Source organism: Erythrolamprus reginae, chromosome 9 (genome assembly GCF_031021105.1).
Source record: "Erythrolamprus reginae isolate rEryReg1 chromosome 9, rEryReg1.hap1, whole genome shotgun sequence".
Taxonomy (NCBI): Eukaryota; Metazoa; Chordata; class Lepidosauria; order Squamata; family Dipsadidae; genus Erythrolamprus; species Erythrolamprus reginae.
In genome coordinates this window covers 50,363,710-50,377,176 of record NC_091958.1, presented here as the reverse complement: position 1 = coordinate 50,377,176, position 13,467 = coordinate 50,363,710, and the positions used below count along the sequence as shown (strand labels likewise).

The window sequence follows — 13,467 nt, the reverse complement described above, 5'->3', positions numbered from 1 at the left end:
TCTTTGTATACCACCAATACAGTACTTGACAAAACAAAATAAATATAAATATAATAAAATAAATAAATAAATATAATAAAATAAGAGCCGGGGTGGCGCAGCAGGTAGAGTGCTGTACTGCAGGCCACTGAAGCTGACTGTAGATCTGTAGGTCAGCAGTTCAAATCTCACCACCGGCTCAAGGTTGACTCAGCCTTCTGTCCTTCCGAGGTGGGTAAAATGAGGACCTGGATTGTGGGGGCAATTTATTTATTTATTTATTTATTAGTTGGACTTGTATGCCGCCCCTCTCCGAAGACTCGGGGCGGCTCACAACAAGTAAAACAGTCACAACAATGCAATTAATTAAAATATTTAACGATTTAAGAAAAACCCCATGTAATAGCAAACACACTCACAAACATACCATGTATAAATTAACGTGCCCAGGGGAGATGTTTAGTTTCCCCATGCCTGACGGCAAAGGTGGGTCTTAAGGAGTTTTCGGAAGGCAGGAAGAGTAGGGGCAGTTCTAATCTCCGGGGGGAGTTGGTTCCAGAGAGCCGGTGCCGCCACAGAGAAGGCTCTTCCCCTGGGACCCGCCAACCGGCATTGTTTAGTTGACGGGACCCGGAGAAGGCCCACTCTGTGGGACCTAATCGGTCGCTGGGATTCGTGCGGCAGAAGGCGGTCTCGGAGATATTCTGGTCCGATGCCATGAAGGGCTTTAAAGGTCATAACCAACACTTTGAATTGTGACCGGAAATTGATCAGCAACCAATGCAGACTGCGGAGTGTTGGTGAGACATGGGCATACCTAGGGAAGCCCATGACTGCTCTCGCAGATGCATTCTGCACGATCTGAAGTTTCCGAACACTTTTCAAAGGTAGCCCCATGTAGAGAGCATTACAGTAGTCGAACCTCGAGGTGATGAGGGCATGAGTGACTGTGAGCAATGAGTCCCGGTCCAGATACAACATGTTAGCAATAGCCTAGCTCTGTTTAAAAAGTGCTATTGCTAACATGTTGTAAGCCGCCCTGAGTCTAAGGAGAAGGGCGGCATAAAAATAGAATAAATAAATAAATAAATAAGTAAGTAAGTAAGTAAGTAAGTAAGTAAGTAAGTAAGTAAGTAAATAAATAAATAATAAGTAAATAAAAATCCCGTCTCTCCCTCCCTCCCCATACGCAAACCATTTCCCACCTGGGCTTTTACCTTGACCATAGCATGCCAGAGATTGGCCACAGCGAATTCTCGGATAGCGAGCAACCACTGAGTGATCTGAGGGTTTTTGCTGGGATACTGGATGTTGGAAAGCATTTCCCTGTATCCGGATGTGTTGGGTGAAGACATGAGGTTCAAGTAATCTAGGAAAATGTAGGGGTGCTGATTGCTGGCCGAGCCCATGGGGTATTCGTTCAGGGCAACCAGCAGGATGGAACTCAACTCCGAAGGCTGGAGGTCCTTGGAGTCCAATCCTTCTAAGAAGGCCAGGTGGACTTCGTCTTCGATCACCCCCAGTTCCAGTTCCAACAACTGTTGCTTCTGGTCGTGCTGGAGTTCGGACAACCAGAAGTGCGCGAATTGTACAAAGTTTTCCCCCGAGGAGGTCCACCTGCCCAGCTCGCTGAGGACACCTCGAGCCCTCTCTTGCCAAACGCTTACGGAGGTGCTATCAAAGTGGCTGAAGATTTTCTCCAAGAGCTGGTTCTCCGGTAAGAAATGCAGATTGAGGGATTCCTTGGAAGACACGACGCCGTTGGTCACCTGGCTCAGGTTAGGGAGGGCTTTTTTACCGATATGGGGGAGCGGGACAGCGTTGAACAGAGGGCAGTTCCTGATCTTAAGGGAGAAGAATTCCTTTTGCAGATGGTTACTGTTGGCCTGGGAGTGAGCCATGATGGTGTGGATATTTGGAAGGTGAAGTATCCCTTCTGGCTTATCCAAGGTAGTTACCTGCACCTGCGGCCCCAACCCCTCGTCCTGGGCCGTAGTCGGAGAGGAGAGGGCTGTCACTCGGTCCTCAACGCTTTGCATTGTCGTGAAGGCCCCAAGGATACAGCGGTGGCCTTCCTTTGTAATGTAAGTCACAATTTAATGGATCTCAATATGAACCTGCGGTAAAGCAAAAATAACACTAGTCAACTTAAAAAAAAAAAAAAACACCAGCAAAGGTAATAGAGTGGGCCTTCTCAGGGTCCCGTCAACTAAACAATGTCGGTTGGCGGGCCCCAGGGGAAGAGCCTTCTCTGTGGCGGCCCCGACTCTCTGGAACCAGCTCCCCCCAGAGATTAGAACTGCCCCTACCCTCCTTGCCTTTCGCAAACTCCTTAAAACCCACCTTTGTCGTCAGGCATGGGGGAACTGAGATATCTCCCCCGGGCCTATACAATTTATGTATGGTATGCTTGTGTGTATGTCTGTTTAATAATGGGTTTTTTTTTAATATTTTAAATTGTAAATTATTAGATTTGTTATAAACTGTTTTTATTGTGTTGTGAGCCGCCCCGAGTCTACGGAAAGGGACGGCATACAAATCTAATAAATAATAATAAAATAATAATAAATAATAATATAGCCCTACATGGCTTAGGACCTGATTACCTACGGCAGTGTTTCCCAGTGACATACAGTGTTCCCTCGATTTTCGTGGGGGATGCGTTCCGAGACCGCCCGTGAAAGTCGAATTTCCGCGAAGTAGAGATGCGGAAGTAAATACACTATTTTTGGCTATGAACAGTATCACAAGCCTTCCCTTAACACTTTAGACCCCTAAAGTGCAATTTCCCATTCCCTTAGCAACCATTTAGATCATTACTCACCATGTTTATTTATTAAAGTTTATTAAAAAAAATATTTATTAAAGGCAGATGAAAGTTTGGCGATGACATATGACATCATCGGGCAGGAAAAACCGTGGTATAGGGAAAAAACCCGCAAAGTATTTTTTAATTAATATTTTTGAAAAACGGTGGTGTAGACTTTTCACAAAGTTCGAACCTGCGAAAATCGAGGGAACACTGTATATCCCTTCTATCATTTTCGTAACGCTTAGTACCCCTCGCCAAAATATAAATGTATTTTAATAACAATCAGAATATTTTTATTTTGTCTTTTTGGGGTACGTACACAAAATAATAATAAACGAAAAATAAAATTATCCATAATAAAATATAAATAAAAGTTATTTTATAAATAACATTTATTTGGATCAATGAGAAGGATGAAATTGTGCTGAGATGACAGATCATCATAATTTGGTGCCCTGGTTGTTAATTTTAATCTGAGATGCGGTTCCACATCCAATAGTCTGTTCCTTTTTTCCCCCGACTTAATGTCTACACATGCTGAAAAAGCAACTTCACATCAATTTGAAGTTGGAAAAGGCAATATGTTTTTCAGAATTTTTTCTGAACCCGTACCTTCACCAAACTCTTCCCGTACCCCCGGAGGTACGCGTACCACACTTTGGGAAACACTGACCTACGGGACCATCGATTGGTTAGGGACCACATGGTCGGCCTTCTCCAAGTCCCATCAGCCAATGTTGGCTGGCGAGCCCTTAGGGGAAGGACCTTCTCTGTGGTTGCCCCTTCCGGAAGAGCTTAAAAACACATGTATGCCGGCAGGCGTTGGACTGCTGAACTTGGTTGCTTTGTGCCAGCCCTTATTACTGTCCGACTGTTGGAGACATGACCTAGTTATATGAGGTGGGCTGTCTGTGATATGTTTTAAGTTAAGGGTTTTTTTATAGGGAGGTTTTATAGTGTTGTTTTATTTAATTTCGATTTCTTCCAATGCTATGTATCAATATGTTGTAAGCCTCCCTGAGTCTCAGCAGAAGGGCAGCCTAGAAATCGAACAAACCAACCAACAAATAATATGTCTGTTTTATGGAGTTGTACGAATCCCAGCGACCAGTTAGGTCCCACAGAGTGGGCCTTCTCCGGGTCCCGTCAACTAAACAACGCCGTTTGACGGGACCCAGGGGAAGAGCCTTCTCTGTAGCGGCCCCGGCCCTCTGGAACCAACTCCCTGCAGAGATTAGAATAGCCCCCACCCTCCTTGCCTTTTGTAAGCTCCTTAAAACCCACCTCTGCCGTCAGGCATGGGGGAACTGAGATATTCTTTCCCCCTAGGCTTCTACAATTTATGCATGGTATGTTTGTATGTATGATGGATTTTATAACAAGGGTTTTTAACTGTTTTTAGTATTGGATTGTCACATGTTGTTTTTACCACTGTTGTTAGCCGCCCCGAGTTCACGGAGAGGGGCGGCATACAAATCCAATAAATAAAGAAATAAAATAAATAAACATATATCCGACAACACTTTTGGACAGAAGAGGGGCTATAAATGCCCCAAATGTTTGCTGTATGTTTATTTTGTTTTGTGTGTACTTACTTAAAAACAATAAAAAATACTAAAAAAGGACAAGGTTATGACACTTCGAAAACTTACATTGCTCGATCTTTGGTTTCTCGTTCCTTCCCTTCCCTTCTCAAACTAGGTTACTGCTACTTAACCCTTTGGCTTTTTGGTTAAGTCTTGTACATCACTTGCCATCCTCCAACAAATGAAACAGCAGAATATTTATTAGCCAACAATCCTTTATTCCAACCAGTAAGACTTCAGGAAGCATTCTGTGATGTCACAATCTACTATGATTCCTGCTGCTTCCTTTTAAAAATAAAATGGAATGTTGCATCGTGTTTAATTGTTGTTTTTAATCCGTGGAGCTCCTGCTAAGTCTAGAATGTTTGAGCATCAATCTTTAGCATGAGAAGAGTATTTTCCTACGAAAATAGACTAACAATCCTAGGCCTAGAAAGCCTAGAACTACGACGCCTAAAACACGATCTGAGCATTGCCCACAAGATCATATGCTGCAATGTCCTACCAGTCAATGACTACTTCAGCTTCAACCGCAATAACACAAGAGCACGCAACAGATTCAAACTTAATACGAACCGCGCCAAACTTGACTGTAAAAAATTTCAACAATCGAGTTATCGAAGCTTGGAATTCACAACCGGACTCAATTGTGTCAACCCCTAACCCCCATCACTTCTCCCTTAGACTCTCCACGATTGACCTCTCCAGGTTCCTAAGAGGCCAGTAAGGGGCGTACATAAGTGCACTGGTGTGCCTTTCGTCCCCTTAGGGCTGAAAAAAAAACTAATCGGGAGTAGCAATGAAAAAATCCTGCAAGCTGGGAAGATCTTTAGCACCTCATTAGAACTGGGGAAAAAATCTTCAGAGGGAGCAGCAATGAAAACAAGCCTGCAAAGACTTAGGGCTGGGAAAAAAAACTAATCGGGAGTAGCAATGAAAAAATCCTGCAAGACGGGAAGATCACTGGCACCTCGTTAGGGCTGGAAAAAAACTTTTTCAGAGGGAGTAGCAATGAAAACCTGCAAACCGGAAAGATCCTCGTTTGGGTGCACCCAAATTTTTAGCCTCTTTTAGGTGTGTCAGTGTCTACTCTGAAAAATGCCTTTAAAGCCCTACATGGCATGGGACCAGATTACCTCCGGAACCGCCTGCTACCGCACAAATCCCAGTGACTGATAAGGTCCCAGAGAGTTGGCCTTCTCCAGGTCCCGTCGACTAAACAATGTCGTTTGGCGGGCCCCAGGGGCAGAGCCTTCTCTGTGGCGGTCCCGGCCCTCTGGAACCAACTCCCCCCGGAGATTAGAACTGCCCCCACCCTCCCTGTCTTTCGTAAACTACTCAAGACTCATTCATGCCGCCAGGCATGGGGGAGTTAAGATATTCCTTCCCCCTAGGCCATTACAAGTTATGCATGGTATGTTTGTGTGTATGTTTGGTTTTATAATAAGGGTTTTTAGTTGTTTTATTAATTGGATTTCTACATGCTGTTTTTATCATTGTTGTTAGCCGCCCCGAGTCTGCGGAGAGGGGCGGCATACAAATCCAATAAATATATATAATATATATATACTGTATATGCAATAAATGGTTCTTAATCGGAGAGAAGAAATAAATAGTGATGGTTTCATTTCTATGCTCTGGTGTTGCAGTAACCCATCTCCTGCAGTCACCTGATGATTCAGCAATATAAGTCTAGACAGGTGCATCACCTTAACAAATTAGCCACAGGTAAATATTGCAAGCTCCACTATCAACATGATTGACTAAGGGGGCATGTTATACCTTGCCCGTTGCTCGTGACTCTCTGATGATTTAATCATGTTCCATGTTTAGTCACTGGGCGCGTACACCATGTACGCATCGGATTAAATTGCTTTCTGTGGCTTGGCTTTGTGTGCATTGTGCGCAAACCTAACAATTTTTTAAAACTTTAGGAACCAGTATTTATTTATTTATTTATTTATTGGATTTGTATGCCGTCCCTCTCCGGAGACTCGGGGCGGCTAACAGCAACAATAAAGCAGTGTACAATAGTAAGTCTGATGTTAGAAATAATTAAAAGCCCATTAATATTAAAAAAAAACCAAACATACATACATACATACCATGCATAGAATTGTAAAGGCCTAGGAGGAAGTGTATCTCAGTTCCCCCATGCCTGATGGCAGAGGTGGCTTTTAAGCAGCTTACGAAAAGCAAGGAGGGTGGGGGCAATTCTAATCTCTGGGGGGGGGAGTTGGTTCCAGAGGGCCGGGGCCGCCACAGAGAAGGCTCTTCCCCTGGATCCCGCCAAGCGACATTCTTTAGTTGACAGGGCCTGGAGAAGACCCACTCTGTGGGACCTAACTGGTCGCTGGGATTCGTGCAGCAGAAGGCGGTCCCTGAGAATATTGTATATTGTATGAACCCAGAAAATAAATTAACTCAAGTTACTTGGCTGCCACTGCACGGTGTATAAATACGGGTAGTGTAAACCCAGAAAATAGAGTCTCTTCGCTAAACCATTATTTGATGGCAGGAGATCACCGCAAACGATCATCAAGCTGACTTGGTTTCTGCTTCAGGTGCAGACACAAGCTCAGGAATTGTGGTTTGCTCACGGCCGCACAAGCCATGGGTTGAACAATGGATGAAGCCAAGTTGGTTGCAAAAATTAAAGCAGATAATGGGATTATTATTACAGTGGTACCTCATCATACGAACTTAATTGGTTCCAGGAGGAGGTTCGTAAGGTGAAAAGTTGGTAAGATGAAACAATGTTTCCCATAGGAATCAATGTAAAAGCAAATAATGCGTGCAAATCCTTCAGGAAAATCCCAAACTTTAGAAGGGAGGCGAACAGAGGGCAGGGAGCAGCAGCTAAAGGGGGCGGGTGGAAGAAGCAAGGCTAGGCTAAAGGGTGAGTGGGAAGGAAGAAAGGCAAGGGGGGCGCCCCTCCCTTTTCTTTCTTCAAAAGACACCGTTTCAGTGCCTCTGCAAGCAAGCTGTTCCCTGAAAAATCTTTCCTCCTCCAAGCCGCCCCTCCCTTTTCTTTCTTCAAAAGACACCCTTTCAGTGCCTTTGCAAGCACCTTGTTCTCTGCAAAATCTTTCCTCCTTCAAGCCGCCCCTCCCTTTTCTTTCTTCAAAAGACACCATCTCAGTGCCTCTGCAAGCAAACTGTTCTCTGCAAAATCTTTCCTCCTCCAAGCCGCCCCTCCCTTTTCTTTCTTCATAAAAGAGGAAAAAAAGAAACCCCTTTATCCCAGCAGCAGCTGCTTGGGTTCGTAAGGTGAAAATAGTTCGGAAGAAGAGGCAAAAAATTCTTAAACACCGGGTTCGTATCTTGAAAAGTTCGTTAGAAGAGGCGTTCGTAAGATGAGGTACCACTGTATTTATTATTATTTATTATTTATTAGATTTGTATGCCGCCCCTCTCTGAAGACTCGGGGCAGCTCACAACAGCAAAACAGTACAAATCCAATAGTTAAAAACAATTTAAAACCCTTAATATAAAAATCAATCATACATCTCAGACAAACCATACTGCTACGTTGACTGTACATGGGGTGGAGATGTAAAGCTGGGTATCAACAGCATACTGATGATACCTCACCCCATGCCCCTGGATGATCTCACCCAGCGGTTTCATGTAGGACCGATCCCTGAGGCACCCCACAAGGGAGAAACCTAGAGGTCGACCTCTGACCACCCACTAACACTGACTGCGACCGAGGAGGAGAACCACTGAAGGACAGTGCCTCCCACTCCCAACCCCTCCAGCCGGTGCAGAAGGATACCATGGTCGATGGTATCGAAAGCCGCTGAGAGGTCAAGAAGCACCAGGACAGAGGATAAACCCCTGTCCAGGGTCCGCCGGAGATTGTCCCCTACAGTTCTGAATAAAGTGAATCACTCCCATAAGTTTGACAAAGTGATATTAGTGTCAAGGGAACTTTACTGAAGATTTTAGTAAACAATGAGGCACATATAGAAACATAGAAGACTGACGGCAGAAAAAGACCTCATGGTCCATCTAGTCTGCCCTTATACTATTTCCTGTATTTTATCTTAGGATGGATCTATGTTTATCCCAGGCATGTTTAAATTCAGTTACTGTGGATTTACCAACCACGTCTGCTGGAAGTTTGTTCCAAGGATCTACTACTCTTTCAGTGAAATAATATTTCCTCACGTTGCTTTTGATCTTTCCCCCAACTAACTTCAGATTGTGTCCCCTTGTTCTTGTGTTCACTTTCCTATTAAAAACACTTCACTCCTGAACCTTATTTAACCCTTTAACATATTTAAATGTTTCGATCATGTCCCCCCTTTTCCTTCTGTCCTCCAGACTATACAGATTGAGTTCATGAAGTCTTTCCTGATACGTTTGATGCTGAAGACCTTCCACCATTCTTGTAGCCCGTCTTTGGACCCGTTCAATTTTGTCAATATCTTTTTGTAGGTGAGGTCTCCAGAACTGGACACAGTATTCCAGATGTGGTCTCACCAGCGCTCTATATAAGGGGATCACAATCTCCCTCTTCCTGCTTGTAATATAATATGGGATGAATTATGCTCGGCTCCTGGGTTGAATCCACCCTCTGAACATTACCTGTAGTCTGACGTTGAATATCATAGAAGTGACCAGATACAGGTAGGAGAAGTTGATGCGGCATTTCCAAGCCAGTTCAAAGAAGACAAGGAGCGTTTGCGTCAATCCTTTACAGAAGATCCCATAGGAACGGCCGGACACAAACTTGGAAAGCCGGGAAATAAAAATAGGTAGAAGCAGATTTGCCACCATTGTTGACCCGCCACGCCACGTCTTCCTACAGGCTCCACGTCCTACCTGCACAAAGATCTGGAGGTCCAAGATCCAAGCAAACCAGCCAAATAGATGACTGGGATGCTACCTTGCGATTGATGACCATGGCGTGACATCCCTATGTCACAATGCGCCGCTCCATCTCGACCAATCCAATCTTTCTATCACGACAGTCCCCTCCCATCCAGTTCATTGCCCCCAAAAAGAAGGGAAATAAGGGAAGGGTTACACTGGCTACCCAGAAGTGGAAGTTGACAGACAATTGATAGAACAAAATAATTTTATTTTAAAATTCACCGTATTCCAGGCAGGGAGAAAAGAGATGTTAACCAGATGGGCGTTCTGGATTTCTTTCAAGATAGTTGAAATCAACAGAAGGGAGAACATGATCAGGTATTTATTTTTTATCTATCTATCTATCTATCTATCTATCTATCTATCTATCTATCTATCTATCTAATTTATTTAATTTATTTAATTTATTTAATTTATTTAATTTATTTAATTTATTTAATTTATTTAATTTATTTAATTTATTTAATTTATTTAATTTATTTATTTGTTTGTTTGTTTGTTTGTTTGTTTATTGGATTTGTATGCCGCCCCTCTCCGCTGACTCGGGGCGGCTAACAACAGTAATAAAACAGTATATAACAATAATCCAATACTAAAAACAGTTAAAAACCCATTATATAAAAACCAATCATACATACAGACATACCATGCATAAAATGGTAAAGGCCTAGGGGGAAGGAATATCTCAGTTCCCCCATGCCTGGCAGCAGAGGTGGGTTTTAAGCAGCTTACGAAAGGCAAGGAGGGTGGGGGCAATTCTAATCTCTGGGGAGGGGAGTTGGTTCCAGAGGGCCGGGGCCGCCACAGAGAAGGCTCTTCCCCTGGGTCCCGCCAAGCGACATTGTTTAGTTGACGGGACCTGGAGAAGGCCCACTCTGTGGGACCTAACTGGTCGCTGGGATTCGTGCAGCAGAAGGCGGTCCCTGAGATAATCTGGTCCGGTGCCATGAAGGGCTTTATAGGTCATAACCAACACTTTTAGAAGTCGCCATATTTCAATTTCAATTAATCGATAAAAATAGAACTGGAAGAGACCTTGGAGATCTTATAGTCCAGCTCCCTGCTCAAGGAGGAATTGAATAAAGACAAATTCTTTGTATGTCCAATCACACTTGGCCAATAAAGAATTCTATAAGAATAGATTAATGATAACACAGAAAGTAGAAGCACGGGTCAGTGAAATATTTACAGAAATGTTTTACATAAGCCTGTAAACTTCAGCGCCAGTTATAATTTCACTTTTTATTTGTCTTTAAAAGGTAAACGTAGACCTTTCAAGGGGCGATGTGAAAATCGATTCTTATTCTTTCCCTTTTGGCAATGTACGTCTGTTTTTCCAGGATTACATCAGTGGGATTACTCGGGCAGCCACACCCATATCAATTAATCATGCCTTTTGTTGCCAGGCTAAAAATCCCCTACGCAACAGCTCCAGCTGTATTTTAAAACGGATTTCCTTTTTTCTAAGCAAGAACTAGCTGTGCTTCTTCCAGAGGCCTTTGAATTGAGGAAACAACATTGCCAGACTTACAATATGGACCAACTTTATGAGAAAAGAAAGGATTTTTTCCCCCTAATAAAGGATGGTTGGGACGTTCAGTTTCGTTTACATAAGTTTGGGTGGTTTTCTGTTATTGTTTGACCATCTGATTTAAAACAAGGAAAACGTGATTTCAGTTACAGGAACGATTTGACCTCAGATTCCGGGAATACGGAAAGAGAAATATAAGGGCATAAACTGTTCTAGTTTCACATTAAGCTCTAACCCGGCTGGTTTATTAGTTATTTATTAATCGGATTTATATAGATGCCCATACCATCGGAAGCAACTCTGGGCAAGCGAAAATAAAATAAAAAAAGAACATATCAGAAAATCACATTAAAAGATCAAGAGGATAGAAACAGATATACATTTACATTGTTAGAAACATAGAAGACTGACGGCAGAAAAAGACCTCATGGTCCATCTAGTCTGCCCTTATACTATTTCCTGTACAGTATTTTATCTTAGGATGGATAGATGTTTATCCCAGGCATGTTTAAATTCAGTTCCTGTGGATTGACCAACCACGTCTGCTGGAAGTTTGTTCCAAGGATCTACTACTCTTTCAGTAAAATAATATTTTCTCATGTTGCCTTCAGATTGTGTCCCCTTGTTCTTGTGTTCACTTGTGTTCACTTTAAAAACACTTCCCTCCTTGTTCTTCTAGCAAGCTCTTGAGCTCTTATCAATGTTTTAATACAAAACAAGTGCAGAACTTTGTTCTAGCTAAGCAGTGGGCTTCGAAAGGTGCTATTAAAAAAATCATGGCATTGTACCATTTCATTGGCAAATGTAGTTAAGAAATATATAGATATTATGAATACAAAAAGTGGGCTCATAAGGTGGTCATTGTTGCTACAGGAAATAATGTGGGGTCCTTGGTGCTGTCTGAGCCCGGTGGTTTTCCTGCATACATTTTATTACCTAACTAGGTAACATCATCAGTGCTAGAATAGAATAGGGTCTGAAGGAGGAGAACTATGGTTTTTTCCCCCCACAACAGAGTTGGAAGGGACTTTCGAGGTCTTCTAGTCCAACCCTCTGCTTAGCCAGGAAACGCTATACTATTTCAGACAGATGGTTATCCAACATCTTCTTTAAAACTTCCAGTGTTGGAGCATTCACAACTTCTGGAGGCAGGTTGTTCCACTGATTCATTGTTCTAACTGTCAAGAAAGTTCTCCTTAGTTCTAAGTTGCTTCTCTCCTTGTTCAGCTTCCACCCGCGTTGCTTCTTGTTCTACCTTCTGGTGCTTTGGAGAATAGGTTGACTCCCTCTTCTTTGTGGCAACCCTTGAGATATTGGAAGACTGCTATCATGTCTCCCCTGATCCTTTTTTTCATAAAATGAGTTCTTGCAACCATTCTTCATATGTTTTAGCCTCCAGTCTCCTAATCATCTTTGTCGCTCTTCTCTGCACTTTTTCTAGAGTCTCAACATCCTTTTTGCATCATGGCGACCAAAACTGAATGCAGTATTCCAAGCGTGGCCTTACCAAGCCCTATAAAGTGTGGTATTAACACTTCACGTGATCTTGATTCTATCCCTCTGTCAATGCAGGCTGCAGCCCAGAACTGTGTTGCCTTTTTGGCGGCGGCTGCACACGGCTGGCTCCATTTATATTAAAATATTATTTGACTGAAAGAGTATAGTAGATGCTAGGAACAAACTTCCAGCAGACGTGGTTAGTAAATCCATAGGAACTGAATTTCAACATGCCTGGGATAAACATATATGCATCCTAAGATAAAATACAGGATTTTTGCCCACAGGATCATATGCTGCAACGTCCTACCGGTCAATGACTACTTCAGCTTCAACCGCAACAACACAAGAGCACGCAACAGATTGAAACTTAATACGAACTGCTCCAAACTTGACTGTAAAAAATATGATTTCAACAATAGTTATCGAAGTGTGGAACTCATTACCGGACTCAATTGTGTCAACCCCTAACTCCCAACATTTCTCCCTTAGACTCTCCACGATTGACCTCTCCAGGTTCCTAAGAGGCCAGTAAGGGGCGTACATAGGTGCACTGGTGTGCCTTTTGTCCCCAGTCCAATTGTCTTTCCTTTCTTTCACCTATCATATATATTCTCTTCCTTTCAGATATCCTCTCCTCTAAGTTCACTTTTACCCTTATATATATTACCACGTGTCTATTTTTCTTCCTATGTATTTGTGTATTGGACAAATGAATGAATGAATGAATAAATAAATAGTTTAAGGGTAGACTAGGTGGGCCATGAGGTCTTTTTCTGCCATCAATCTTCTATGTTTTTTCTATATTTAAATGGTTGTCTACTACAGTGTTTCCCAATCTTGGCAACTTGAAGATGTATGGACTTCAACTCCCAGAATTCCCCAGCCATCATTTGCTGGCTGGGGAATTCTGGGAGTTGAAGTCCAGACATCTTCAAGTTGCCAAGGTTGGGAAACACTGGTCTACTAGGACTCCAAAATTCCTCACAGTTGCTACTCTGCTAGAAGAGAATAAGGTTGGAAGGAGGAGAACTATGATCTTGGTGCTGAGTTTGATGGCCTTCTAGTGTTGCAGAACCAAACCAGACATGGCGGTGCAGATGAGACTCAAGAATTTCTCTGTAGAAACTGTACCAGCTGCTCCTTGGGCAGTTTGAGCTATCTGAGGTGCATCAGTTTTG

The 13,467-nt window shown here is 42.9% G+C and overlaps 1 protein-coding gene across 1 annotated transcript; it reads right to left on the bottom strand.

Moving 5' to 3' along the window:
* Window positions 1-2,075: 2,075 nt before the first annotated feature.
* Window positions 2,076-9,289, bottom strand: SMIM10L3 (small integral membrane protein 10 like 3). The gene is made up of 3 exons (XM_070760236.1): window positions 9,272-9,289; window positions 8,971-9,114; window positions 2,076-2,096 (listed from the first exon to the last, which is right to left on the bottom strand). Exons 1-3 carry the CDS (start codon window positions 9,287-9,289, stop codon window positions 2,076-2,078), a joined length of 183 nt encoding a protein of 60 aa, XP_070616337.1.
* Window positions 9,290-13,467: the final 4,178 nt, after the last annotated feature.

Excerpts from the sequence above, each read along its gene's own strand:
- SMIM10L3 (XM_070760236.1), bottom strand. Across the intron at positions 2,097-8,970 it reads TATTCAACGTCAGACTACAG|GTTCATATTGAGATCCATTA; the intron begins GTAATGTTCAGA and ends GCTTTACCGCAG.